This window comes from Corythoichthys intestinalis, chromosome 2 (assembly GCF_030265065.1).
Source record: "Corythoichthys intestinalis isolate RoL2023-P3 chromosome 2, ASM3026506v1, whole genome shotgun sequence".
NCBI lineage: Eukaryota > Metazoa > Chordata > Actinopteri > Syngnathiformes > Syngnathidae > Corythoichthys > Corythoichthys intestinalis.
In genome coordinates, this window is record NC_080396.1 from 74,262,391 (window position 1) to 74,287,430 (window position 25,040).

The 25,040-nt window shown below is 40.2% G+C and overlaps 1 protein-coding gene across 3 annotated transcripts; it reads left to right on the top strand.

The window, feature by feature from the left end:
• Window positions 1–7,038: 7,038 nt before the first annotated feature.
• LOC130928982 (solute carrier family 2, facilitated glucose transporter member 5-like) lies at window positions 7,039–24,424 on the top strand. 3 transcript variants are annotated; one of them, XM_057855828.1, is made up of 12 exons: window positions 10,097–10,192; window positions 10,263–10,361; window positions 12,181–12,341; window positions 12,733–12,857; window positions 12,936–13,088; window positions 14,284–14,409; window positions 14,477–14,664; window positions 18,350–18,460; window positions 18,531–18,632; window positions 19,429–19,504; window positions 19,574–19,701; window positions 23,254–24,424. In XM_057855828.1, the coding sequence occupies exons 1-12, from the start codon at window positions 10,148–10,150 to the stop codon at window positions 23,476–23,478; spliced, it is 1,539 nt and encodes a 512-aa protein (XP_057711811.1). In that variant the 5' UTR covers window positions 10,097–10,147; the 3' UTR covers window positions 23,479–24,424. The 3 variants fall into 3 exon arrangements, with proteins under 3 accessions (XP_057711822.1, XP_057711816.1, XP_057711811.1); XM_057855839.1 differs by lacking the exons at window positions 10,097–10,192; window positions 10,263–10,361 and adding an exon at window positions 7,039–7,180; XM_057855833.1 differs by lacking the exons at window positions 10,097–10,192; window positions 10,263–10,361 and adding an exon at window positions 7,202–7,627.
• Window positions 24,425–25,040: the final 616 nt, after the last annotated feature.

Genomic DNA, 25,040 nt, shown 5'->3' on the forward strand with positions numbered 1-25,040 from the left:
TGAGAAGTCTACTGCTTTAAAATGGCGGCTGTTTACTAACGCTGCCGAGTCTGTCATTTCGCATGTAGTTCTATATGCATGTTATATGTAGGCGTAGATTGTAGGCTTTCAGCTATAGTTAGGTAATATTGGAGCCACCTAGCCTAGTATCGCGTTTGCTAGAGCGTCACAACAAACACTCTTCTCTCTCCGTGTCTCTGACTTTTCTCGCGTCAGTCAACCAACGTAGTAACGCATAGTAACGCACATTGTCTCGTTGCTCAAACGGTGACAAAATCCGAACGAAGAAAAAAAAAACGTAATGCATGAAAAACGTACATGTTTTGAACGTACAGTGTACACATTTAAAAATCAGTCCTCACTTGTACAAATTACACCGAAACCATACAACTTGACAGGTATGTATATTGCCCATAGTTAGCTGGGATTGGCTCTAGCGCCACCGTGACCTTTGTGAGGATAAGCGGCTAAGAAAAACAATGAATGAATTAATAGGTTTTATACATGCATTAGGCTGCTGCATTGCACTGGAACAAAGCATAAATGAGAAACTGATTTCCATTTAAAATTGTATTTTTTCACTGGTATACAAAATTCCATCCAAAACTCAATTTATTTTTTATATTTCCTCAAATCTAAAAGCAAAACCTGAATTTTAACTATATAAGAACATATGATGTACTTTAAAATTGAAGATAAAATAAATATTGACTTTTTTTTTTAATAATAAAGATTTGAGTAACATACATTAAGAAAAGTACAAATGACTTACGGTATTCACATTGAAATGGAATATATTTCGAGGACAAAGCAAACATTGACTTTTTTAATTATAAGGAAATAAAGAAGTAACCATACATAAATGAACAAAAATAAGTTCAAAGTGCACATTACATTGGAAGATGGTCTGAACCACTCAAATAAAATAAAATAAAATAAACCTCATTCAACTCTTTCCTTACGCAAAGATCTGATCAATTTTCCGTTGCATTGCCCCATTAATTCAACAAGCTTTTTTCCCCCCTCCATTTGTTGTTCATAAAAAGGTGCATTTCAACCAACTACAGCGAACTATCCATGCTGATCACATGTCAGTTCCCCAATATCTCACAGTACAGGGCCCAAGTCATCCTTTCTTTAATACAGGGCACTTGCCCTGTCCCATGCACAGAAAAACACCCCCAAAGCATGATGCTACCACCCCCATGCTTCACAGTAGGGATGGTGTTCTTGGGAATAGTACTCATCAGTCTTCTTCCTCCAAGCATGGTTAGTGGAATTAAGACCAAAAAGATATTTTGCTCTCATCTGACAACAAAACTTGCTCCCATGACTCTCTTGGCATCATCCAAATGGTCATAGGCAAACTTAACTAAGGCCTTGACATATGCTGGTTTAAGATGGGGAACCATTCGTTCCATGCATGATTTCAAGCACTTATGTCTTAGTGTATTATGAACAGTAACCTTGGAAACCGTGGTCCCAGCTCTTTTCAGGTCATTGACCAACTCCTTTCATGTAGTTCTGTGCTGATTTTTCACCTTTTTTTTAGGATCACTGAGACCTCACGAGGTGATATCTTACATGGGGCTCCACTATGATTGAGACTGCATGTTTAGCCTCTTCCATTTTCTAATGATTAATCCAACAATGGACTTTTTTTCACCAAGCTGCTTGGTAATTGCTCCGTAGCCCATTCCAGCCTTGTGGAGGCGTATAATTTTGTCTTTGGACAGCTCTTTGGTCTTGGCCATGTTAGAAGTTTTCCTGATTGTATGGGGTGGACAGGTGTCTTTATGCTGCCATCGACCTCAAACAAGTGCATCTGATTCAGTATAAGACATGGAGTGGAGGTGGACTTTTAATAAGCAGACAAACTGGTCTTTCAGGGGCAGAATTCTAGCAGATAGACTGGTGTTCAAATACTTATTTGCAGCTGTATCACACAAATAAATTGTGTAAAAAAATCATGCAATGTGATTACTGGATTTTTCTTTTGAGATCATCTTTCTCACAGTGGACATGCACATACGATGAAAATTTCTGACTCCTCCATGATTTCTAAGTGGGAGAACTTGCGAAATAGCAGGGTGTTCAAATACTTATTTTCTTCACTCTATACTATTCATAGCAATCTTTTTGTGTTGTGACAAGTATGACGCCTTAGTCAGATGGCTATTCCACTCTTGTTCTTTATTTGGTACAACCTGTGTTCTTGCCTAATGATATGTTGCAACACGGTTGTGTTTGATGCGTCACAGAACAATATCATCACTGTCATCATGGTCAAGATGCATGACCAATGATCACATGCCATTCTTCCTCCTTGAAACCAGAGCTTTTCTTTCGGAGCTTCACAGAGAATTGGCCCTGCATTCTGACTCCTGATTGGTTGACAATATAGTGTATTACAAAAGTGAGAACACCCCTCGCATTTCTGCAGATATTTAAGTATATCTTTTCATGGGACAAGCACTGACAAAATGATACTTTGACTCAATGAAAGTAGTCTGTGTGCAGCTTATATAATAGAGTTAATCTATTTTCCCCTCAAAATAACTCAAAATATAGCCATTAATACCTAAACCCCTGGCAACAAAAGTGAGTACACCGCATGGGAAATACGTACATCCCTAAATGTCCAAATTGAGTACTGCTTGTCATTTTCCCTCCAAAATGCCATGTGACTCATTACAGGAGTGCTGTCAGCATTGCTGCAGAGATTGTAGAGGTGTGGGGTCAGCCCGTTAGTGCTAAGACCATACGCCATACTCTACATCAAATCGGTGTGCATGGCTGTCACCCCAGGAGGAAGCCTCTTCTGAAGACGGTACACAAGAAAGACTGCAAACAGTTTGCTGAAGACATGTCAACAAAGCACATGGATTACTGGAACCATGTCCTATGGTCTGATGAGACGAAAATTAATTTGTTTGGTTCCAGTAGTCTCAAGCATGTGTGGCGGCGACCAGGTGAGGAGTACAAAGATAAGTGTGTCATGGCTACAGTAAAGCATGGTGGTGGGAATGGCCAGGCTATTCAGTTGCGGTTGAAAAAAAGCGCGGTCAGCCCGATCACGTGATCAGATCGGGACATCCCTAGTTTTTATACAAATTTGCTTCTGAAGTGGGGGCAACTACATGGAGGCGTTCATCCTCCTGTTAGTACTTAGTCTTTCAGGATCAATAGCATGTTTGAGAAAATGGAGAAGTGAGGTCAGTTAATGCTGATGAGGATGCTTTTGTTTCTGTTTTTGTCCTTGAGGGCCATTACGCATTGTGTTGAGTCCAGGGACAAATCCACTGTGTCAGCTTTGAGTCTTGGCTGACATTGAAGGGGCTCCAACGTGTCGAGGCACTTCATGAGGGGATTTTCAGCAGATGGCCTGCTGCTCACTCATTTTTATTAAAGCCAAAGCCAAGGAGGAGCACACCGATTATCCTGATTATTTTGTCATTTATTATTTGATATTTTTTTCATTCTTGTATCAATGCACACGTTTTTTTCCCATAAAAACAATATTTCAATGACCTTTAAACATGTAATTCTTTTTATTTTCATTTTGTCACTCCTTCTCCTTCCATGGTAATAGGTAACCTTATTGTTTTTAAAAAATACAGCGATCCCTCGCTATATCGCACTTTGCGCCGTCAGTCCTTTGCAGATTTTTTTCAATTATAAAAAATTAGAAGGATCTCTACCGTTTGTGTATGTGTGTATCCCAGCATCCTCTTCATTCGCCCCTCGAGTTCCGACAGCTCTACATGAGTGTATTGACTTTTATTCTTTATTCTTGTTTTTTGTTGTTGTTTTTTTTGTACATTATTCACAACTCAGATTGTATGCTTATTGTGCAATAAACTAATTAAAACATGTATTTGTTCCATGTTTTGATGCATTTTCATGCATTATAAAAGATTTAAGCCTGAATTTTGGGAGGGGCTTGGAACAGATTAGGGCATTTACATGGAAAACGCATCTTTTTCAAGTTACGAAACTACTTTCAGAACAAATTAATTTCGTAAGTTGATGCAAAACTGTACATACAAGCAGGGCTGTTCCTGACCAATTTGGTACCGTAGGCAACATATTTGTTGCCCGCCCCCCCATTTTCACCACATATATTTAAACACTCACACTGAAAAAGCACATTATCTCTTTGTAATTTATTATATAAAAAAAGACAACAACGAATAAGTGCAGAAATTAAAAGAAAAATACTCTAATAACTATTCAAAAGCACCAATAAAAAAACACTTTAAAAAAATGAATAAAATAAATTACAATTGTTATTACAATATGATTAACACCCACCCACACAAACCTATATAAAGACACACGGAACACTTTGAAATGCAACTTTTTTTTTCACCTTGACCTATAAGCTAACTCACCTTGTCTTCACTGATGCAAAAGCATCTTTTGCACTTTCATACGACAGTTGTTTTGGAAGGTGCACTTCTTTCTTGGACTTGGTGGGCTTGGACTTGGTGCTGATGTGGATAAGTTCGCTGTAAAAGATGGCCCAGGATTTACAGAGGTAGAAGGAAAATATTTCAGAAGAGCATCTACAAAGAGAAGAAAGTGGAATGTTACATTATATTAATCAAATAGCGGTTGATTGTGAAACCAGCATGAAATAACCATAATAGCACCTAAATTCTTCCAGCCTACTGTACCTGTCTATTGGATCCAGCCACTATCTATGATGGGCGTAGTTAAAAGAAAATAAATTCTTGAAGCACTGCAACTACACAGGACTATCCAATAATAATAAATTAAATAATATATGATAGCAAAAATAAATAAATAAATATAATATTCTTTCACATCAACGTGATCACCATTTTAATGAATTAATGACACATTTAATTACAAATGTTTGCATTTAAATCGGTGGCACTTTTAGTGCCCCATACCACAAAACTTTGAAAGTATTAATTGCATATTTATTGGTGTATTTATTTAATTAACCTTTATTTTTAGGCAAGGCAAATTTTTTGAAAAACACAATTTAACACAAGGTAAAAGTGGTTCACGTCACATGAAAATAAGCAAGACAATTTTAGTCCCCCATACACTTTGTCCAAATTTCTCTAAAATGAGAGGTGGAGTAAATTTAACTGAAACTAATCCACAGCTGGCTGAATACTGAAAATATTTCTAAAACAACAGCCCGGCTAATGATACAGTATAATTTTGCTTTAGCAGTAAGTCATATAAACTCTATGTAAATAACCGCTAGCTTGCAGTTGCGCTAAGTATACGTGCTTATGCTGTTGAAAAAATCATCACAACAAACCTCTGTTTTTCTTCACATTTATGCTCTCTTTTTTCTTTTTCTTCTGACCCGGAGGGTTTTTGTCTTTTCATGAAGTTGACTTGTCACCGTAACGTCACTCAATTGTGGAGGCTAAAAATAGCACCTTTAGGTAGCTCGCTGGTCTGCTGGGTGGTGAGTGGGACTAGGGTCTGTGGTGAAATTATTGCATCACAGGAAAAAGTGAAACGGGCAGAAGGCACACTAGAAAAATGATTTCAATATTATATAAATACTTATTACGAACAGTTTGGTTGTTCTTTTGTTTTATTGTTTTGTATAATTTTTTTAGTACTGCTATCATCAAATATTATTTTAATATTTTTTTTGACGCCCTTTTGGACGCTGCTGCGCCCTAATGCATTTGCCTAACTCACCTTATGGGTGGCACGGGTCTGCATATAAGCAGTGCTTAATTTATAAATCATAAGGTGCCGGAACGCAAAGTACATATGACAGCGCAGGGATGACGAGACGGGCACAGGTCCCGGAACACACACAGAAAATGGTGCTGAAAACAACACGCAAATGCCCACTTGCCATGCTGTTGGACTTACAAGCCTCAATTTCAGATAATATCCATGGTATAAATGTTATGACAACAATTTACAATTATTTAGGCTATACTCTGCACAGCACGGGCAATTGCCCACATAACCACAAGTGGGACTTACAGTACACAGTCAGCAAATAGTTTCTCAACAGGTCGAACTTGTAAAACATTTTTTAAAATTCTGAGGTTACAATAAATAACACAAATCTCCCATTATTATTATTTATTATAATAACGGGTGGGTTTGAGGAAGCTCTCTGATTGGTCAGTTGCCGTGTATTAATCACGATATAACATGGCAAGATGAGTTATACATGGCCTTGGCCTCATCACCAAATGTATCACTACACCGTTATATTCGTGCCTTGCATCTGTGGTTTACAAACATATTTATCCGTTAATTCATTATACTTCTATAATAATTTGTTCCAACAACAGGTGTAATTATTGTATAGGCCCATGTAAGCAAATAAATTAAAAATAATTCAAAACGGTGTCGCCTACTTTATTGCATTCACCTTCAACTGAGCTGCTGTCCAAACAGTTGTGCATCCCATCGCTGACCTGTTGGTGGATGTCCCACATTCTTCTCCGCTCAGTGCCCGCTCCTCTCCTTCTGAATCTTCCTGTAAGCGAGCTGATGTCGCGGTTCCCGCCTTTTGCTCCGGTGTAGCTTTTCTGACTCGTTTTGAACCATCTTCCTTCTTTTTGAAAAAGAACAGTAAATGCAACTGTCTTTCTGGCATGTTGAAATACCGTTTGATCCTGGCTGCTTGCTCCCTAGATGCCGCAATTTTCCACAGTTGTTTTTTATTTTTATGTCAGGAGCGTGATTTGTTGGTCCAACTTTTCGGTGCATCAACAAATCTCTGACTCTTTCAAATGACGTTAAAGTGCCTGTGACACGAAAAAGCATATTTATTTCATAATACACGCGGTATTTTATGCTCCTGAATGATATGGACCGCTTGGATGTGTGTGGAAGCGATCGCTATATTTATTTAGTTTTTTTAATCCCGCGCCAGGAAAATGAGTGACTTCCGGCTTCGGTCTTGCATTGAGGAAGAGGGCGCTGTGACGTGTACGGTAGAAGACGTCCTCTTCACGCTACAGTGTACTGTTGTGTATGAGGACGAAGGATTCAGCTGATTTTGCGGATTCATACGTTTATTTTTCGCATCACGCCAGCCAAACGGCTGCAGAAAAATCATTCTGTATAAGGGAGAGGCGTATGCGCCTCTTTGGAGTTTCAAAACGTTCCCATTCACCGTGGATATTTACTGTGGGACCATTGGACTTACAAGGAAGTGAGTAAACATCTTGTTTTGTATTATGTCAAATACGAATACAGCGATTACAAAGTAAACACTACAAACTTCCTTTAAATGAAGGACTACTTACGTTTGATCATTGATAGGCATGTAAAAAGCTCTCCTAATGCATTAGCAGCAGCACGTTAGCTGCGTTAGCTCCAGCCACCCTCCTCCGGGGAACGAACTGTAAATTGCTCTCCGCCGGGCGGTTTGCCGATCCGCTAAGACATTCGACAACCGGGTCGTCATGTCAAATAATCCAGGATAGCTTTGTGTGATTTTCCGCTTTGAAGACTTTGAAACATCACTCGGTTCGGGTTAGCATGTCGGCTAGCTGTCACTCCTTCTGGTTTGTTTACATTCTCCGAAGCCGGGGAAGGGAAATGACATATGTCCGATTTAGGTGTCATAAAATATCGTTCGGGAGGTGCGACAGTAAAGGTGAAGTAGACAGTTTTGACCATTATGTAGTAATTTTGCCATGTCGTCTTGAATAAATTGATTTTTATTATTTCATATTCCATTTAGCACAAGATTGTTATTTGTCTTGACCATGCCATTTATTTAGCAATTGGGGAAAATACTTGGATAAAAAGAATATCCTGTAAAAATATGGAAGTAAAGAGACAGAAACAATGACATTTTGCCGCTCTCTTCGTCGCGTTTTCCTCATTGTGAATAGTTCCCCCTCGACGGGCTGACTGGTCCTTCTCAAGCCATTTATATAGCTATTGGGGAAAAATACTTGGATAAAAAGAATATCCTGTAAAAATATGGAAGTAAAGAGACAGAAACAATGACATTTTGCCGCTCTCTTCGTCGCGTTTTCCTCATTGTGAATAGTTCCCCCTCGGCGGGCTGACTGGTCCTTCTCAAGCCATTTATATAGCTATTGGGGAAAAATACTTGCATAAAAAGAATATCCTGTAAAAATATTGGAGTAGAGAGACTGAAACAATGACATTTTGCGGCTCTCTTCGTCGCGTTTTCCTCGTTCTGAACAATTCCCCCTCAATGGGCTGAATAGTAAAACCGATGAGCCCAGTCTACCGCTGACGTCATCCACCTGTTGGGGACGCTAAAGCCCTATAATGGTAGGCGTGGCTAACCGGCAGATAAAAAGACTAATTTCTCGTCATCTGCGCTTTGCTAAATTGTTGTATATAGTCGAATCGTCTCAAAATATGATTCTAATTCACATAATAATGCCATTTAAGACTTTTTTTCTGGTGTCATATGCTCTTTAAATTTTTATCAACAACATTGTTACCGGCATCCCCAAGGAGCCGCTGTCCCGTTTCAGTGTGACCGGCATTGCCAATTTGGCGTAGAAGAAGAAGTGGGCGAGCGTAAGGGGGAGAGAGAGGGAGCAAAAAGGAGAGTTGCGCGAGGGCGCGTTGTTGACTTTCTGACTGTCCCCCGCTGGTTTTTGTTTAGTCAATATAAGTCTCCATGCAACAGCCTTCTGAGGCGTCTCTGTGTTTTTATACACTACACCACCTCCCCGAAGGAAGATCCGGATGTAGGAGCAACGACGAACGAGCCGCGGAAATCGCCGCGCCACATATTATTATTATTTTCTATACATGACAGGTGCCGCCGGATCTGCCCAAATAAGTCCCAGAACACAGGGAGGCTAAAATCAAAAGGTGGTGGATCTTGTTCTGGCAGGATCCGGGACAAATTAACCCCTGCATATAAGGGTTTATTTATTATTTCCCCCCCCCCAAAGAATAATAAAAAGTATGTATCCATAGACTTCATAATGTATTGACATGACACATTCCCCATTCACTGCGTCCGTCCTTCCTGAAGGGGGCTGTCCAACACTCTGCTTCATTTATTTAGCAGTTGGTCACATGCAGCGATCTAACGCCGGATTTAGGTTGAAAAAGTACGAAAGCTATACCGCATACAAACACGAAGGATTGTCTCACGAGTGATTTGTTCGAGGATTCAAGGTAATTATTATATTTTTTGTACCGTGCATTAATTTTGAAACGTTGTGAAAAAAATCAATGGGAGAAATTAGCCGTTTCAGCATTGGCATTATACTTCACAGTATTCATGTAAAATAAATGCTACCTGCATGTTTTTTTTTTTGTGTGTGGTTTTTTTTTGCTTTTAACCAAGAATCGACTCTTTTACGTCCATATCTATTAAGAATTCAGCATTTAAGCATTTATTCACAAGAATTTTCAACGGAAAAAGCTCTTTGTTTACATACGGCGGATGCTAATTTCCTTACTGACTAGCCTCATAGTTCGCAATATTTACGTAAAATAAATGCTACCTGCACGGGTTTTTTGCTTTTGACCAAAAACCGAGACTGTTTTACGTCCATATCTATAAAGAATTCAGGGATTTAAGCATTTATTCACAAGAATTTCAATGTAAAAAGCTCTTTGTGGTGACAACACAGCGTCACAGTGACTTAAAAACTAGTAGCACAATCGGCATATTTACGTAAAATTAATCCTAACTACCCGTTTTTTTTGTTTTTGTTTTTTTTTTGCTTTTAACCAAGGATCGAGACTGTTAGCTTTGATGGAGATAGGCCCCCCATGAATCGGCCCTGTGTCCCGTCAACACATTATTAAGTCTATGATGTATCTCCTTCCATTGCTGCGGATCACTGTAGTTTATAACATTCAAAAAGAATTATTTAGACTGAACCCCAAATGATTTTTTTCTTCTTTAACAAATAAACTAATTTGAGATGTTGGAGGGAAAAAATTAAGGCTCTTATGAGTACTATTCTGATTTTTTTATTACTAATGCAAAGTGTGCACATCCAGTAGATTATGTAACATTGGAGTGTCGTAAGTGTCAGCAATATAAAAGCAATAAACAGTTTTTTTTTTTTCACCTGTGATGATGACACGTTGAAAGGGCACGTTAAAGCCATAGGTGCAAAGTGCACTTTTTCTTATTTGTTTTGACCGCGAGAGACGAGCAGCCATGGCGGAGACTAAAGAATGGGCAAAGCCTGCTGAGACGACTGGGGTAAACCGAGCGTCACACATTCCCTGAATCATGAGCAACGCTCTTGAAATTATTCCTATGTCCTTTGTAGAGATTAACAGGTGTCCTGGCTCTGGCCACACTCATATCTGCATTTGGCTCGTCCTTCCAGTATGGATATAATGTGGCCGTCATCAACTCTCCAGCACCGGTAACTTTGCGAAAAGACACTCTTGTAACAAAACAGAGGTGGGTAGATTAGTCGAAAATTTGACTCAAGAATAGTGTTGCTTCAAAATAATATTACTCAAGTAATAGTGGTCATCCCAAAAAATTGACTCAAGTACAAGTAAAAAAGTATTTGGTGAAAAGAATTCTGAAGTTTCATTGTACGGAGCCCCCGGGGTGCCATGCTAGAAAATAAATAAATAAATAAATAAAATTCATAGCCAATGTGTACTCATAGTTTAGTAATCTCTGGGTACCATCTGTATCCACACTTTAGCAATGACCCTGAAACAGAAGTCACCAATGTATGTATGTATGTGTGTATCTCAAAAAGTTACTCAATGTAAATTTAACAGAGTAGCATTACTCACACCATGTATTGTCATGGATAAAATTATTGGCACCCCTGAAATTTTTCTAGAAAATACCGCATTACTCACAGAAGTTAATGCAATACCGTACCGCACGTAACACGTCTGTGTTTCTACCAAAAAGTTCTATTTTGGTTTCATCTGACCATAACACATTCTCCCAGTCCTCTTCTGGATCATCCAAATGCTCTCTAGCGAACCACAGACGGGCCTGGACGTGTACTGGCTTCTGCAGGGGTACACATCTGGCAGTGCAGGATTTGAGTCCCTGGCAGCGCATTGTGTTACTGATTGTAGCCTTTGTTACTGTGGTCCCAGCTCTCTGTAGGTCATTCACTTGGTCCCCCGTGTGGTTGTGGGATTTTTGCTCACCGTTCTTGTTATCATTTTGACGCCACGGGGTGAGATCTTGCATGGAGCCCCAGATCGAGGGAGATTATCAGTGGTCTTGTATGTCTTCCAGTTTCTAATAATTGCTCCCACAGTTGAATTCTTTACACCAAGCGTTTTACCTATTGCAGATTCAGTCTTCATAGCCTGGTGCAGGTCTACAATTTTGTCTCTGGTGTCCTTCGACAGCTCTTTGGTCTTGGCCATAGTGGAGTTTGGAGTGTGACTGACTGAGATTGTGGACAGGTGTCTTTTATACCGATAATAAGTTAAAACAGGTGCTATTAATATAGGTAACGAGTGGAGCCTCGTTAGACCTCGTTAGACCTCGTTAGAAGAAGTTAGACCTCTTTTACAGCCAGAAATCTTGCTTGTTTGTAGGTGACCATATACTTATTTTCCACTCTAATTTGGAAATAAATTCTTCAAAAATCAAACAATGTTATTTTCCTTTTTTTTTTCCACGTTCTGTCTCTCATGGTTGAGGTTTACCCACGTTGACAATTACAGGCCTCTCTAATCTTTTCAAGTAAAAGAACGTGCACGATTGCTGGTTGACTAAATACTTATTTGCCCCACTGTATATTGCGCACAGTTGAAAAAGGAACTTCAACACAAAGGCTGAGTCAACTTTTATACATTCTAATTGGTGCAAGGTATGATTTCTATATTGCCAGTACCTCTTAATTACCGCAGCAATTTTTAAACAAGCATCACCAACTTCAAATATGATCTACCCACGGTTCTAAAATGGTGCCAATAATTTTGTCGGGCACATTTTTTTTTTTTTGCTTTCTGTGTAAAATTCTGTACATTTCGTTTTTTCCTCTTCAGCTTTTTTGTGTTTTTTCAATGCAAATCCAAAAAATAAACATGTTCATACTGAAAACATTTGTAATTGCATTAATGTCTAGGAGAAATTCTGAATTTTCTGGAAAAATTCAAGGGGTACCAATAATTTTGTCCATGACTGTAACAAAACACAAACTCCCTATTTGATCATGCATTTCTGGCATGTGTTTTGTCTTGCTTCCTTCTCAGTTCATGCAACACTTTTACAACATGACCTTCTTGGAGCGTTACACTACACCCATGGGGGAGAACCTGCTGACTTTTTTGTGGTCGCTGTCCGTGTCCATGTACCCCCTCGGTGGCTTCTTTGGCTCTCTCTTGGTGGCACCGTTGGTCAACAAACTGGGAAGGTAATCGACAGTATAACCTGTACAAACTAATGAGTTCCAGTACGAGTGTTACAGAGACATCTCATCTACTTATGCTATCAGATGACGAGCCTAGTTCGCTAGCCTACTGTTTCCTATTTTCAGTCCTTCTAACAAAGCTAACATCTTTGAAGACACTCATGTCAGTGTTCATAAAACTTCAAATCCTAGCTGATATTAGTGTTAGCATACATTTACAGTATGACTACCAGAATAAAAACTCTCTTAGTCTCTTCTGCTACTCGCCTATGCCTGTATTTTACTACCGTATCGCGGCCCCTCCCGGTACTTGTATTGGTGCGACACTAGTCTGTGACGTGTGCGTGACATCTGTAACACCCTCAATGCAAACGGTATTTGTGTGTCCTCCCAGGAAGGGCACCCTCCTTTTCAACAATATCTTCTCCATCATCCCTGCATTGATGATGGGAGTCAGTGAGCTGGCAAAGTCCTACGAAATCATTATCTTGGCCAGATTCATAGTGGGCATCTGCGCAGGTTTGACTTGTTGAACGCAATCAAGGCCAGAATAAGAATCATTCAAGTACATCCTAAGTTTTGTGCTCTTTTCCGCAGGTCTTTCGTCCAATGTGGTGCCCATGTATCTAGGTGAACTCTCGCCCAAAAACCTAAGAGGAGCCATTGGTATCATACCGCAGCTCTTCATCACTATTGGCATCCTCAGCGCCCAAGTGCTTGGAATCAGAAATATACTGGGCAACAGTACAGGTAGACACGACTATTACTTTTTGGAATTTGACCACCCCTAAGCCTTCCTTGAGCCTTCCTAAGAAGTCTACTGCTTTGAGATGGCGGCTGTTTACTAACGCCGGCGAGTCTGTTATCTCGCATCTAGTTCTAAATACATGCGATATCTACCGTAGCATTATGTGGGCGTAGTTTGTAGCAACTGACTGTTGTTTGTAGTGGCTGTCAGCCGCAGTCAGGTCTTATTGCTTCATGCTGCTGCCGGGTCCTTCCGGGGTCCTACCGTTATACAGCGGTGGCCACAGTTGCCCACACAGATGCCTGATCAAAATCATCATCATCAAAATCCATTTTTTATTGGCTTTTTTTGTTGTTGTTGTTGTTGTTGTTAATTGGCCGATATATTGGCCCGATATATCGGTCGACATCTACCCAAGATGTTTTCGTCTGTAAAATTCAACAGTTTTCATCCAAAAATATGTGCATAAATAAAGGTTTCTCATAAACCTGGAATGAACATTGACAGAGGATCACATACTGTATTTTAGCATCTGCAAGGACAACACCAACTGATGCTAATCTAGTTGCAGTCTGTACAATGATAACAAAGACGTCTATTCTATTCTATTCTATTCTATTCTATTCTATTCTATTCTATTCTATTCTATTCTATTGTAATTCACACTAGGCAGAAAAACAGTACATTGTTTTTAATTAAACCCACCTGGACATCACGAACTGCTTGTAAAAAGACACACAACCCACACACAACGCTTGCCACGCCAAATGCTAAAATGAATGCTAAACGCTATGAGTTAAATTTAATGCGTGTCGATCACTCATCACAGTCCTTGAAAGGCCACAGCAAAATGCATATTCTGTCTTGCCAAGATAAGAAAACAAATCCTACTATGTGTTTCAAAACAAGCAAGCCTGGAGAGGACACAGGTGGGTGTCCTAACTGAACACTGCTACGAAGCAGACTAAATACAGATACAATAAAAAAATGTCACACATTGTGAACATTGTGACAGAAAATATGGCGCATTTTCGTCTGGTCGTCTGAAGAAACTGGCATTCGTCTAGAGAGGTTTTTAAGCTCGTCATCGACAAGAAAAAAAATTGTTCGTCGACGAAATATTTTCATTATCGTCATCCTTGACAAAAACAACAACAATCTCTGCAAAAACGGTCTGGATTCCTGTGTCTTGTTCAGGTTGGACCTTAATGCTAGGCATTACCGGCATCCCTGCCCTGGTGGAACTCTTTCTGCTGCCCTTCTTCCCAGAGAGCCCCAGGTACACGCTCATTCAGAGGGGCGACGAGAAGACAGCAAGGAAAGGTGATTTTAGAAAAATTCCACCTTAGTATGCCACAACATGTGTATAGGAGGCGCGGCTTTCCCTTAGCGTTGCAGAGCCTGCGCGGCAGGGAAGACGTGAGCGAAGAGCTTGAAGAGATGCGTCTAGAGGAGCAGTCAGAGAGGGTGGAGGGTCGCCTGTCGGTGCTGTCCCTTCTGTCCCAGCGGTCCCTTCGCTGGCAGCTGGTCTCTGTCATAGTCATGAACATGGGACAGCAGCTGTCAGGGGTGAATGCGGTGAGACTTGCTTGATTTGTCTTTGAATTTTCAGCACAGACAAAATGACTTGCTTTGAAATGAATCACCCAAAGAGCTAGAGCGCCCTCTAGCGGAAAAAAACATAGTTCTTAGCATGAAATCGAAACGGTCATATCTCCTTTCCATGGTCTATCGGTGCCAAGTAAAAACTGGGAGAGAGCTCGAAAACCTCGCTTTCCACTCAAGTTGACTGTTAGTTTCATTTTTACTGATTGAACTAGGGCTGCAGCTATCGATTATTTTAGTAGTCGATTAATCTATCAACCAGTTAGTTCGGATATTCAGATTAGGAACATTTAATGTGTTGCAGAATACATTTTAGGAGATGTAAAACAAAGGCTTGCGAAGACTGTTCTTTCAAAGAGCATTAAATGTGAATACAAAATAAAATTCACAGAGTGTTTCTTCAAACTATGCAGAATTGTGCTTTCGTTTAAAAATAAGTTAAAATACCCGAGCTTAGCTTCAAACGGCATACTAAAAAAAAAAAAGAAAATGAGGATCTAAATACAACAAAAAAACAATTGGTTAACTTGCATAGCAAAAGTCTGCTGGCGTTGTTTTGCAATGCTCTTAACAAATGGTTCAAACACATATTCCCACAAAAAAAAGGCAAAGTATACTGTATCTACTAGTCCTTCTAAAAAAATTAGCATATTGTGATAAAGTTCATTATTTTCCGTAATGTACTGATAAACATTAGACTTTCATATATTTTAGATTCATTACATGCAACTGAAGTAGTTCAAGCCTTTTATTGTTTTAATATTGATGATTTTGGCAAAAAAGTCAAGAAAAACCAAAAATCCCTATCTCAAAAAATTTGCATATCACGAAAAGGTACTCTAAAGAAGCTACTAACCTAATCGTCTGAATCAACAAATTAACTTAAAACCCCTGCGAATGATTCCTGAGGCTTTTAAAAACTCCCAGCCTGGTTCATTACTCAAAACCGCAATGATCGCAATCATGGGCAAGACTGCCGACAGAAAGACATTTCTGAGCAAAAAGGCTGTTCCCAGAGTGCTGTATCAAGACACCTCTGTGGGAATGAAAAAGTGTGGTATGAAACGCTGCACAACCAGAAGATGTGAACACACCCTGAGAAAGATTGTGGAGAAGGGCCGATTCCAGACCTTGGGGGACCTGCAGAAACAGTGGACTGAGTCTGGAAATCCAGAGCCACCGGTCACAGGTGTGTGCTGGAGCCACTTTTGAACCTGAAACAGCGGCAGAAGCGCCTGAGCTGGGCTACAGAGAAGCAGCACTGGACTGTTGCTCAGTGGTCCAAAGTACTTTTTTCAGATGAAAGCAAATTTTGCATGTTATTCGGAAATCAAGGTGCCAGAGTTTGGAGGAAGACTGGGAAGAAGGAAATGCCAAAATACCTGAAGTCCAGTGTCAAGTACCCACAGTCAGTGATGGTCTGGGGTGCCATGTCAGCTGCTGGTGTTGGTCTACTGTGTTTTATCAAGGGCAGGGTCAATGCAGCTAGCTATCAGGAGATTTTGGAGCACTTCATGCTTCCATCTGCTGAAAAGCTTTATGGAGATGAAGATTTCATTTTTCAGCATGACCTGGCAACCTGCTCACAGTGCCAAAACCACTGATAAATGGTTTAGTGACCATGGCATTACTGTGCTCAATTGGCCTGCCAACTCTCCTGACCTGAACCCCATAGAGAATCTGTGGCATATTGCGAAGAGGAAGTTGAGAGACACCAGACCTAACACTGTGTATGAGCTTAAGGCCGCAATCGAAGCATCCTGGGCCTCCATAACACCTCAGCAGTGCCACAGGCTGATTGCCTCCATGCCACGCCGCATTGAAGCAGTCATTCCTGCAAAAGGATTCCCAACCAAGTATTGAGTGCATCGCTGATATAATTAATTGAAGGTTGACTTTTTTTTGTATTAAAAAACACTTATTGGTATTGGTCAGATGAAATATGCTATTTTTTTTTATAGATTTTTGGTATTTCTTGACTTTTTTGACAAAACCATCAATATTAAAACAATAAAAGGCTTGAACTACTTCAGTTGTGTGTAATGAATCTAAAATATATGAAAGTCTAATGTTTATCAGTACATTACAGAAAAAAATTAACTTTATCACAATATGATAATTTTTTAGAAGGACTAGTATAAACTACTTTACAAATGCATTTAAAAAACATATTAACTCAAACAAAAACTTACCTAATGTTGGTCTTAATAGGGAGCAGCTGCATTCAGCCATGTTAATTGAGTTATGTCATATTCATTGTTGCCACTTGAGAGAAGTGTATCCACCCAAATCAATGAAACCAAATGCAAACACTTTCAAAACAAACCATTACAACGCCACTTTAGTTAAACGAATATTTAAAGAAGAAAAAATTGATACGAAGCTTTTTTTCTAATTGAATTACTCAAGTTAACCGACTTATTGTTTCAGCGTGACATTGAACAGGTGGGCATCACCATAGGAATTTTGCTGTGGGGTGCTGAGGGTGCTGCAGTACCCCCTGAAGTTGGGGTAAAAAAAAGGTGTTTTGGTACATTCTTTCTTTTTTTTTTTTTTTAAATAAATAAATAAAACCTATTGAAACAATCACATATTTAACTTTGGGGATTAAGTATATATGCTGAAAACATTTTTTTTTTGTTAATAACACCACCTGACACTTTGCTTGCTGCCGGGTCATGGCTGTTTTTGGATCGGAAAAACTAAAAAATGATCCTCAGAACCCACTTCTGTGAGTGACTGCCAGCGCCCCTGTTGTCCAATATTTTTTGAATGAACATTTACAAATGAGCAGATATTGTAGCATCTACAAGGACAAAGCCAACTTGGTTATAATACACACTCAGCAGCAAAACAGTAGATGATAACCCTAACTAGAAACTGCAATTCTGGAGAAATTACTATAGGGCTTTGCTGTGGGGAGATACAGATCTTAGCCCCGCCAAGGTTGATTTGGGGACATTTCGGGGACAATCTAAGGTCACTTCCTGTTTATTTGGGGACATTTGGGGCCACGTACTGTTGATATCTGGCCACTTCACAGCTTAGGACGCCGGCCATAAGCATTAGCCTAATGCTATGCTAACACTGCAAGTTTCATTTCATGTGTGATGATCACTCCAAACCTATAAAGGTTAAAGCAATAATAAAAATTCTCTCTGGCCAAAATAAGAATAATCTTAACGTGTGTGTCTCAAAACAAGCAGTGTTGGGATTGGAGAGGACACTAGTGGGTGAGTTGGGGGGACGCAGCACGTCACATGTGTGACGCAACAAGACTCTGCGAGGATGCAGGCTAACTACACATAAAATGTCACATATTGTGGTCATGTGACGGAAACTATTGCACATTATTGTGTCGTTCTCGTTTAGTCAGACGAAAACTGACATTCGTCTCGTGATGTTTGAGGCTCCCAAATAAGGTTTTAGCTCGTTATCATCTCGTCATTGTCTTGACCAAATTGCTCGTTGACGAATTATTTTCGTTACGGTCAACAACAATGCATCTATGGAACTATACCGTCTTTCCGATCTCACAACCTTGACCTTGGCCCTGAATTATTCTCTAGAGTGTTGTTTGCTTTACATTTTTTGGAGAGCCACTGAATTAAAGCAACAGACTTATATAATAGAAAAATTTATTTGAATCTTCTTCCAGATCTACTACTATGCAGACAGCATTTATGCCACCGCGGGGGTCGTGGAGAATGACATCCAATATGTCACAGTGGGAACCGGTGCCGTTAATGTCTTCATGACCATAGCGGCTGTAAGTACCCTCATTGGAGAAGTCTCAAAAGCAAATGGGTCATTCATTGGGAATGTGTCACTCACACTAGGTCTTCGTCGTGGAAGCGTCGGGACGCCGCCTTCTCCTCCTCTCTGGGTTTGGGATTTGCTGCGGGGCATGTGCTCTGCTCACGGCCGCTCTCATTTTCCAGGTGAGATTGTGATTCAGATTGGACAGGCAAGGGCCAGTGTTGCCAGGTTGGAAGAATTGAAAAAAAGCATCAAAGTTGGAGTACTTTTGACAAAATTTGGCAGTTTTGGAAGGAACAATTTGGAATTTTTAAATGTAAATAAGCTCTGCCTCTACGTGGATTTTTGTTTTATTTTCGGGTGTGGGGGCAGTCCCCATAACCGCGAAAAACGAGGGATCAATGTACTTTGATTTCTTACAGCAGCAATCTTTGCTGTATTATAGCTGGCATTTTAGCGCCTCGTGGCGAGAGGAGCTGTGAACTGCATGTCGTTTCTGATTTGGAGGTACACACAGTCAAATTTGACAAAATAATTCTAAAAATGACATAACATTAAAATGCTTTAAATTCACTAAGTAAAGGATGGTCAGAAATATAAAGGAATCATAAAAATGAAAAAATAATTCTAAAAATTACAATTAAAAGGCGTTTTTGTTTTGTTTATTATTATTATATTGTTGCATATTCTGGTTTGTTTGGCATCAATTCCTCATGACAGATGGATTTCGTCTGAGTATGTTATACTCCCATGTGATACATTGAAACTGTTCAAACCAATCGGATATTCAGATTTCCATTCTCTGTGTCAATAAGCTGAACAGGACAGGTAGAAAAAAAAGTCTACCTGAAATTCGAAATTAGAAGAAATAGAAGAAATTCGAAATTGAAATTGCCTGAATGTCATAAAAACTCCAAATGCCTTCTTTACTTTATTCAAGTATTGTGAAAATTCTAATGTTATGCCTTCACTTAACAGGAAAGTGTAACATGGATGCCCTACGTCAGCATCACATGCGTCATCCTTTACATCACCGGACATGCTATCGGACCCAGTGAGTGTCAGTCCCATTGCTTTGCACTCTGTGAGTGCGAGGACTGACATTCTGTCTGAACACATTCAGGTCCCATCCCTTATGTGGTGACCACTGAGATGTTCCGGCAGTCAGCTCGGCCCGCGGCCTTCATGATGGCCGGCTCCGTCCACTGGCTCTCCAACTTCACTGTTGGCCTGCTATTCCCCTTCATGGAGGTTAGTCCTATTCTCTATTCTGGCGATGTGTCGAGTTCAACATACAGTGGATCACAAAAGTGAGTACACCCCTCGCATTTCTGCAGATATTTAAGTATATCTTTTCATGAGAAAACACTGACAAAATGACACTTTGACACAATGAAAAGAAGTATGTTTGCAGCTTATATAATAGAGTTAATTTATTTTCCCCTCAAAATAACTCAAAATATAGCCATTAATATCTAAATCCCTTGCAACAAAAGTGAGTACACCCCTTAGTAAATACATACATACAGTACATACTGTACATACAATTGTGATACACTGTACAGTATCTTAGTTAATAAACTAAAAAATGCAGTTTCCAAATAAATTGTGTTGGTAGCTTTGCTGTGATGGTTGGTATATCAGGTCACTTCAGGGTGATTTTGAGACAAGTAGGGCTCACTTGCTGTTGATTTTAAGGTATTTTAGACTTACTTTGTGTTGATTTGGGCAAATGTCGTGGTCACGTCCTGCCAATTATGGAGCCTTTTGGGGTCACTTCCTGTTTATTTGGGGGTATTTCAGGGTCACTTCCTGTTGATATCGGGTTGCTCCACATTGATATCAGGTCACTTCCTGTTGCTTCAATGGCCTTTCGGGACCCCTTCCTGTTGTTATCGAGTCACTTCCTATTGATCTGGGGTCATTTTGGGGTCAATATCTGTTGATATCGGGTCACTTCTGGTTGATATCGAGCAGATTACTTTTAAAAAGTAATTGGTTACAGTTACAAAAGACTTCTCCTAAAAAGTAATTGAGTTAATATTAAATATAATTCAAGTTTGAGAACGCTACCTTTGAAATTCCCTGGCCTGTCGCATTATCGCTGTCTTGTTGTGTTTGCCAGTGAAACAGGGCATGATGGTAAATGGTGTTACACTTATATAGCGCTTTTCCACCTTTCAAGGCGCTCAAAGTATGCGTCCACCTAGCTAATCATCATCACGTTTGCAACGGCGTCACCGTCTCTCTCCCTCCTCAGCCCTCCAGCCCTTCTCTGCTCTCTCCGAGGCAGTTATGTGTGACAAAATCAGACAACTTGCGCTTCATTCAACCAAATTGTAGTAAGGCGTCCCTTCACATTCTCAGTAATGGTTTTACACTAACACCATTATCAACAACACTGGTTGTTAATAACAGCGTTATTTTTTTTCAGTAGGTATTAATCTACAGTAATTAATTACTTTTCCCATCTTTGCAATGTCATTACCATGACTGAGGATTTGAAGGGGCAAGTTACTACAATTTGGTTGAATGAAGCACGAGTCGTCTGAATTTATCACAGCTTCCTGGGAGCGAGCAGAGCGGGAAGGGGGAGAAGGGAAGGAGGTGGTGACGGCGTTGCAAACGTGATGATGATTGGCTAGGTGGCTCGGAGCGTTAGTTTAGCATTGGCGTTCTCGTTAGCATTCACATTTAGCGTGGAGAGCGTCATCTTAAACTCTTGAGCAGTTTTTTTTTTTTTTTTTTACATACAGTTCGTGGCGTCCAGGTGGGTACAATTAATTGAAAATAATGGACTGTTTTCCAACTGAGTGTGCATTATGATCACCAACAGACGCTACAGCATAACACTAATTGTTTTGGGTTTTTTAAATTACCAAAAATAGTCCCTTGCCCTAAACTTTTCTTGAATGATGAGGGAATTAAGTCACTAAATTACTTTTGGGGAGAAGTCATTTGTAACTGTAATCAATTATTAGGAATAACGACAACGTTAACAACAATGGTATCGAGTCACTTTCTGTTGGCTTAGGCTAGGTTCATACCGTATAGTCTTAATGCCTGAATCCAATTTTTTCGGGTTTTTCTGACTGAAGTGAAGCATTAACTCGACGGTCTGAACGGGAAAACTCGCATAAAAGGGGACCATTTTAAATCCCATCTAGGTCACTTTCATATGTAGTTAAAATCCGATCTGGACCACATTTTTCCAGAACATCGCTGCGGCCTGAACTGTCAAGTCCCCCAAATCGGAATTTATGCAGCAATTATGTCAGCAAAGAGCAAGAGAGACAGGGCGCTATGATAGCGGTGCAGCTGTAGCGCTAGCGTTAGCGCATAGCCTGAACGCAGCTTATGGGGAAGAGGTGGGCTTGACAACAGTCATAAAAGTAAAATGGCTTAAGGATAAGCCTGAGAATGCTTGGTTTTCTCTTTGCTCCAAATGAGCAATATTTCAAGATTGCTTACACCAAAAGTCGGGGCAAACTGTCAGTATGTGTGTGTGTGTGTGGGGGGGGTGCGTCATGTGTAGTCATTTGTTTTGATTAGGGCTGCAGCTATCGATTATTTTAGTAGACGATTAATCGATTAACTAGTCAGTTCGAATAATCGAGTAATCGGATAAGGAACATGAAAAATTAAAATACTTGAGCTGAGCCTCAAACAGTATAAAAAAATAAATAAATAAGTCAGGATTTATGAAAGAAAGAATTGGCTAACCTGTGTAGCAAAAGTCCGCTAGCTTAAATGCTATAAAATGCTTTTTTTTTTGTTTGTTTCTTTGTTTTTGCAATGTTCTTATTAAGTTTTTCAGACACATAATCCCACAAAAAAAAAAAACAGCTAAATATATCTATGAACTAAATTACATATGCAAACACTTTCAAAATAGACCATTACAGTACAACGCCACTTTAATTAAACGAATACCCGAAGCAACAAAATCTAATTCGAATCTTTTTCTAATCGAATACTCAAGTTGTTCGATTAATCGTTGCAGCACTAGTTTTGATGCTTCTGTTCATGTGCGTCAGTTTGCTCAGCGCATCATGGACTGCAAATTAGTGCGCATGCATGATACTTGAGCAGGCTCAATGGACAAAGGCAGTCTGAACGTGCACCCCAAAAACACGGATATGACATAAAATTGTGCACGAAGACCTGTGGTATGAACCTAGCCTTAATGGCATTTTGTGGTCACTTGCTGTTGATGTCGGGTCACTTTCTGTTGATTTTGGGGTATTTAGGGGTCGCTTCCTGTTGATCTCGGGTCACTTGAGTTGAAAATCAATTAGAGTCAACACATTTTTTTGTGCTATTGAAACGAATGGCCGTTGGAAACCAATGGGAAATTTGGGCCATTAAAAACGAATGGGTACCTTTTTGGCAAATTTTGGCCGTACCGTACGTTTTCAGTAAGAGCTTTATAGAACCTTTTAAAGTCTTCAGTAAATGATGTGTTTTGGACAAAAATTGTAAGACAAGTAACCTTTTGAAATTTCATTCTAATAAAAAACTGTTTTGTGCGAACAGTCATTTTTGGGCATTCGGTTCATTTTGGTGTATGAATGCATGTTGGTGGATCCAACGGTTTCAAGAAACGTCATTGAAAAAAACTAAGGTATATTTTAGGTGGTAGTTTTTGCATCAGGTGCAAGGCTACCATCAATAAATACAGTAGATTTGTGGCAGGTTCCTCTGCCAAGACATTTTTTCAGATTTTTTTTCAGATTTTTTTGTTGTTGATTTTTTGTGATTTTTTTTTTTCTAAAAAATGCTTTCTCTTCCCTTTTTTTTCAGAGAGGCCTTGGTTCCCTCAGCTTTATCCTCTTTTCCTTCATATGTCTGGCCACGTTTGTTTACATCTGGCTAGCGGTTCCCGAGACCAAGAGCAAGACCTTTCTGGAAATCTGCCAGATGTTTGCCGAGAGGAATGGCGTGGAGATCGAGCTAGGCGACGGTGATGAGCCGTTGAAAAAGAGCAAAGAAAACCTGCAGGAAATGGAGAAGGTCACAAGCTTTTGAAGGCACAAATAGCTCTTTCACATTAGAGGAAGTCCTCACTTTGGGGGTCCGTGAGGGAATGCGTGACGCTGCAAGTTCCTCCACTTGTACTTTTTATGGCCTGCTCTTTTGTAGAAAGAAAAATAACCAACATGTACATTACCAGGGACATTGACGCCGCTTTCGTAATCGAGTATTCCAGTGGTCCCCAACCACCGGGCCGGGGACCGGTACCGGTCCGTGGCGCATATGCAAACAGAAATCATAATTTATTAACGACCTCATTCTTGCCTGTGACTCTTGACATACCAATCTGCCTGCCAACTCTATTGACTAGTCCAAGTAGACATACAGTATGTGGACATTGCCCTGTATTGGTGGCCGCCATTACTGATGTGTTTACACACGTCAGTAGCAGCCCAGCGTCAGTCAATGTAAACACTAACGCTAGCCTCCTGCTGCTGGTGGCACGCCTCAGCAATGGAGGATGGGGTATTTCCAGTCGTTTTGCTCGGATCACTCAATAAAGACAATTATAAAACTGGGTAGGATGTCGTCATAGAAATCAATTGGAGCTAGCATCTATTGTTTTATTTTAATCAATGTGCGCTTGTCCTCAATAATGAGGTATGACGTAAGTGCGTCAGATTTGTTTCCGGAAATAATAAGCACACACGTGAGCGAAGATGACTGAAAAAACGTCGTCTTTGGACAGCTTTCTACAGGGAAAAGGCTACCTGACGAGCCAGAAAAGAAACCTACACTAGAGCCTAGTTCGGGCCTAAAAAATCCAGCCCGACCCGACACGGCCCGCTGGTATTGAGGCCCGACCCGGCCCGAGCTCGATCACTTAACTAGATTTGCAGGCCCGAGCCCGAAAAACCCGATTTTTTTTTTTTTTTTTTTGAGTGACGCGGAAAAAAACGCAGCAGCAGCAATTTATTTTCATTTCTTCGAGTTGGCAGAAAAAAACGCAAGTTTTCTTAATGTTTAAATAATCTACATATTTTTTTGACAATTATCAAAGCATTCACACAACGAAATAACGCTGGGAAAGTTTGTTAAACATATTTCTGAGTGTGTGGGATATTGTTCTCACATGGACGCGCCTCTCTGACAAGGAGAGGGAACAGGAGAGGGCGGCGCCTCGAATGTCGGGTCGGGTCGGGTTCGGGTTTGGGTTCGGGCACAAAATCTAACCTCTACTCTGGTGGGTAAACCTAGATCCGGGCCTGGCTCCGAGGGTACAACAGAGTCAACCCGTACTATCCGTCGGCGTCTGAATGAAAAGGGACTCTATGGTAAGATACGCAGGAAGACCCCACTTTTGACCCAGAGACATAAAAAAGCCAGGCTGGAGTTTGCCAAAACTTACATGAGAAAGCCAAAAACAGATTTCAGAGGGAAGGCTATTCCAATACACACAGTTTACAGGAAAAAAAACATGGCCTTCAAAGAACACGGTCCCCACAGTCAAACACGGCGGAGGTTCTCTGATGTTTTCGGGTTGCTTTGCTGCCTCTGGCACTGGACTGCTTGACCGTGTGCATGGCATTATGAAGTCTGAAGACTACCAACAAATT

Coding starts and splice junctions, on each gene's coding strand:
- LOC130928982 (XM_057855828.1), top strand. CDS start 10,148: ATGGCGGAGACTAAAGAATGGGCAAAGCCTGCTGAGACGACTGGG. Junction 12,858..12,935: donor CATAGTGGGCATCTGCGCAG/GTTTGACTTGTT, acceptor TCTTTTCCGCAG/GTCTTTCGTCCAATGTGGTG. Junction 13,089..14,283: donor TATACTGGGCAACAGTACAG/GTAGACACGACT, acceptor TGTCTTGTTCAG/GTTGGACCTTAATGCTAGGC.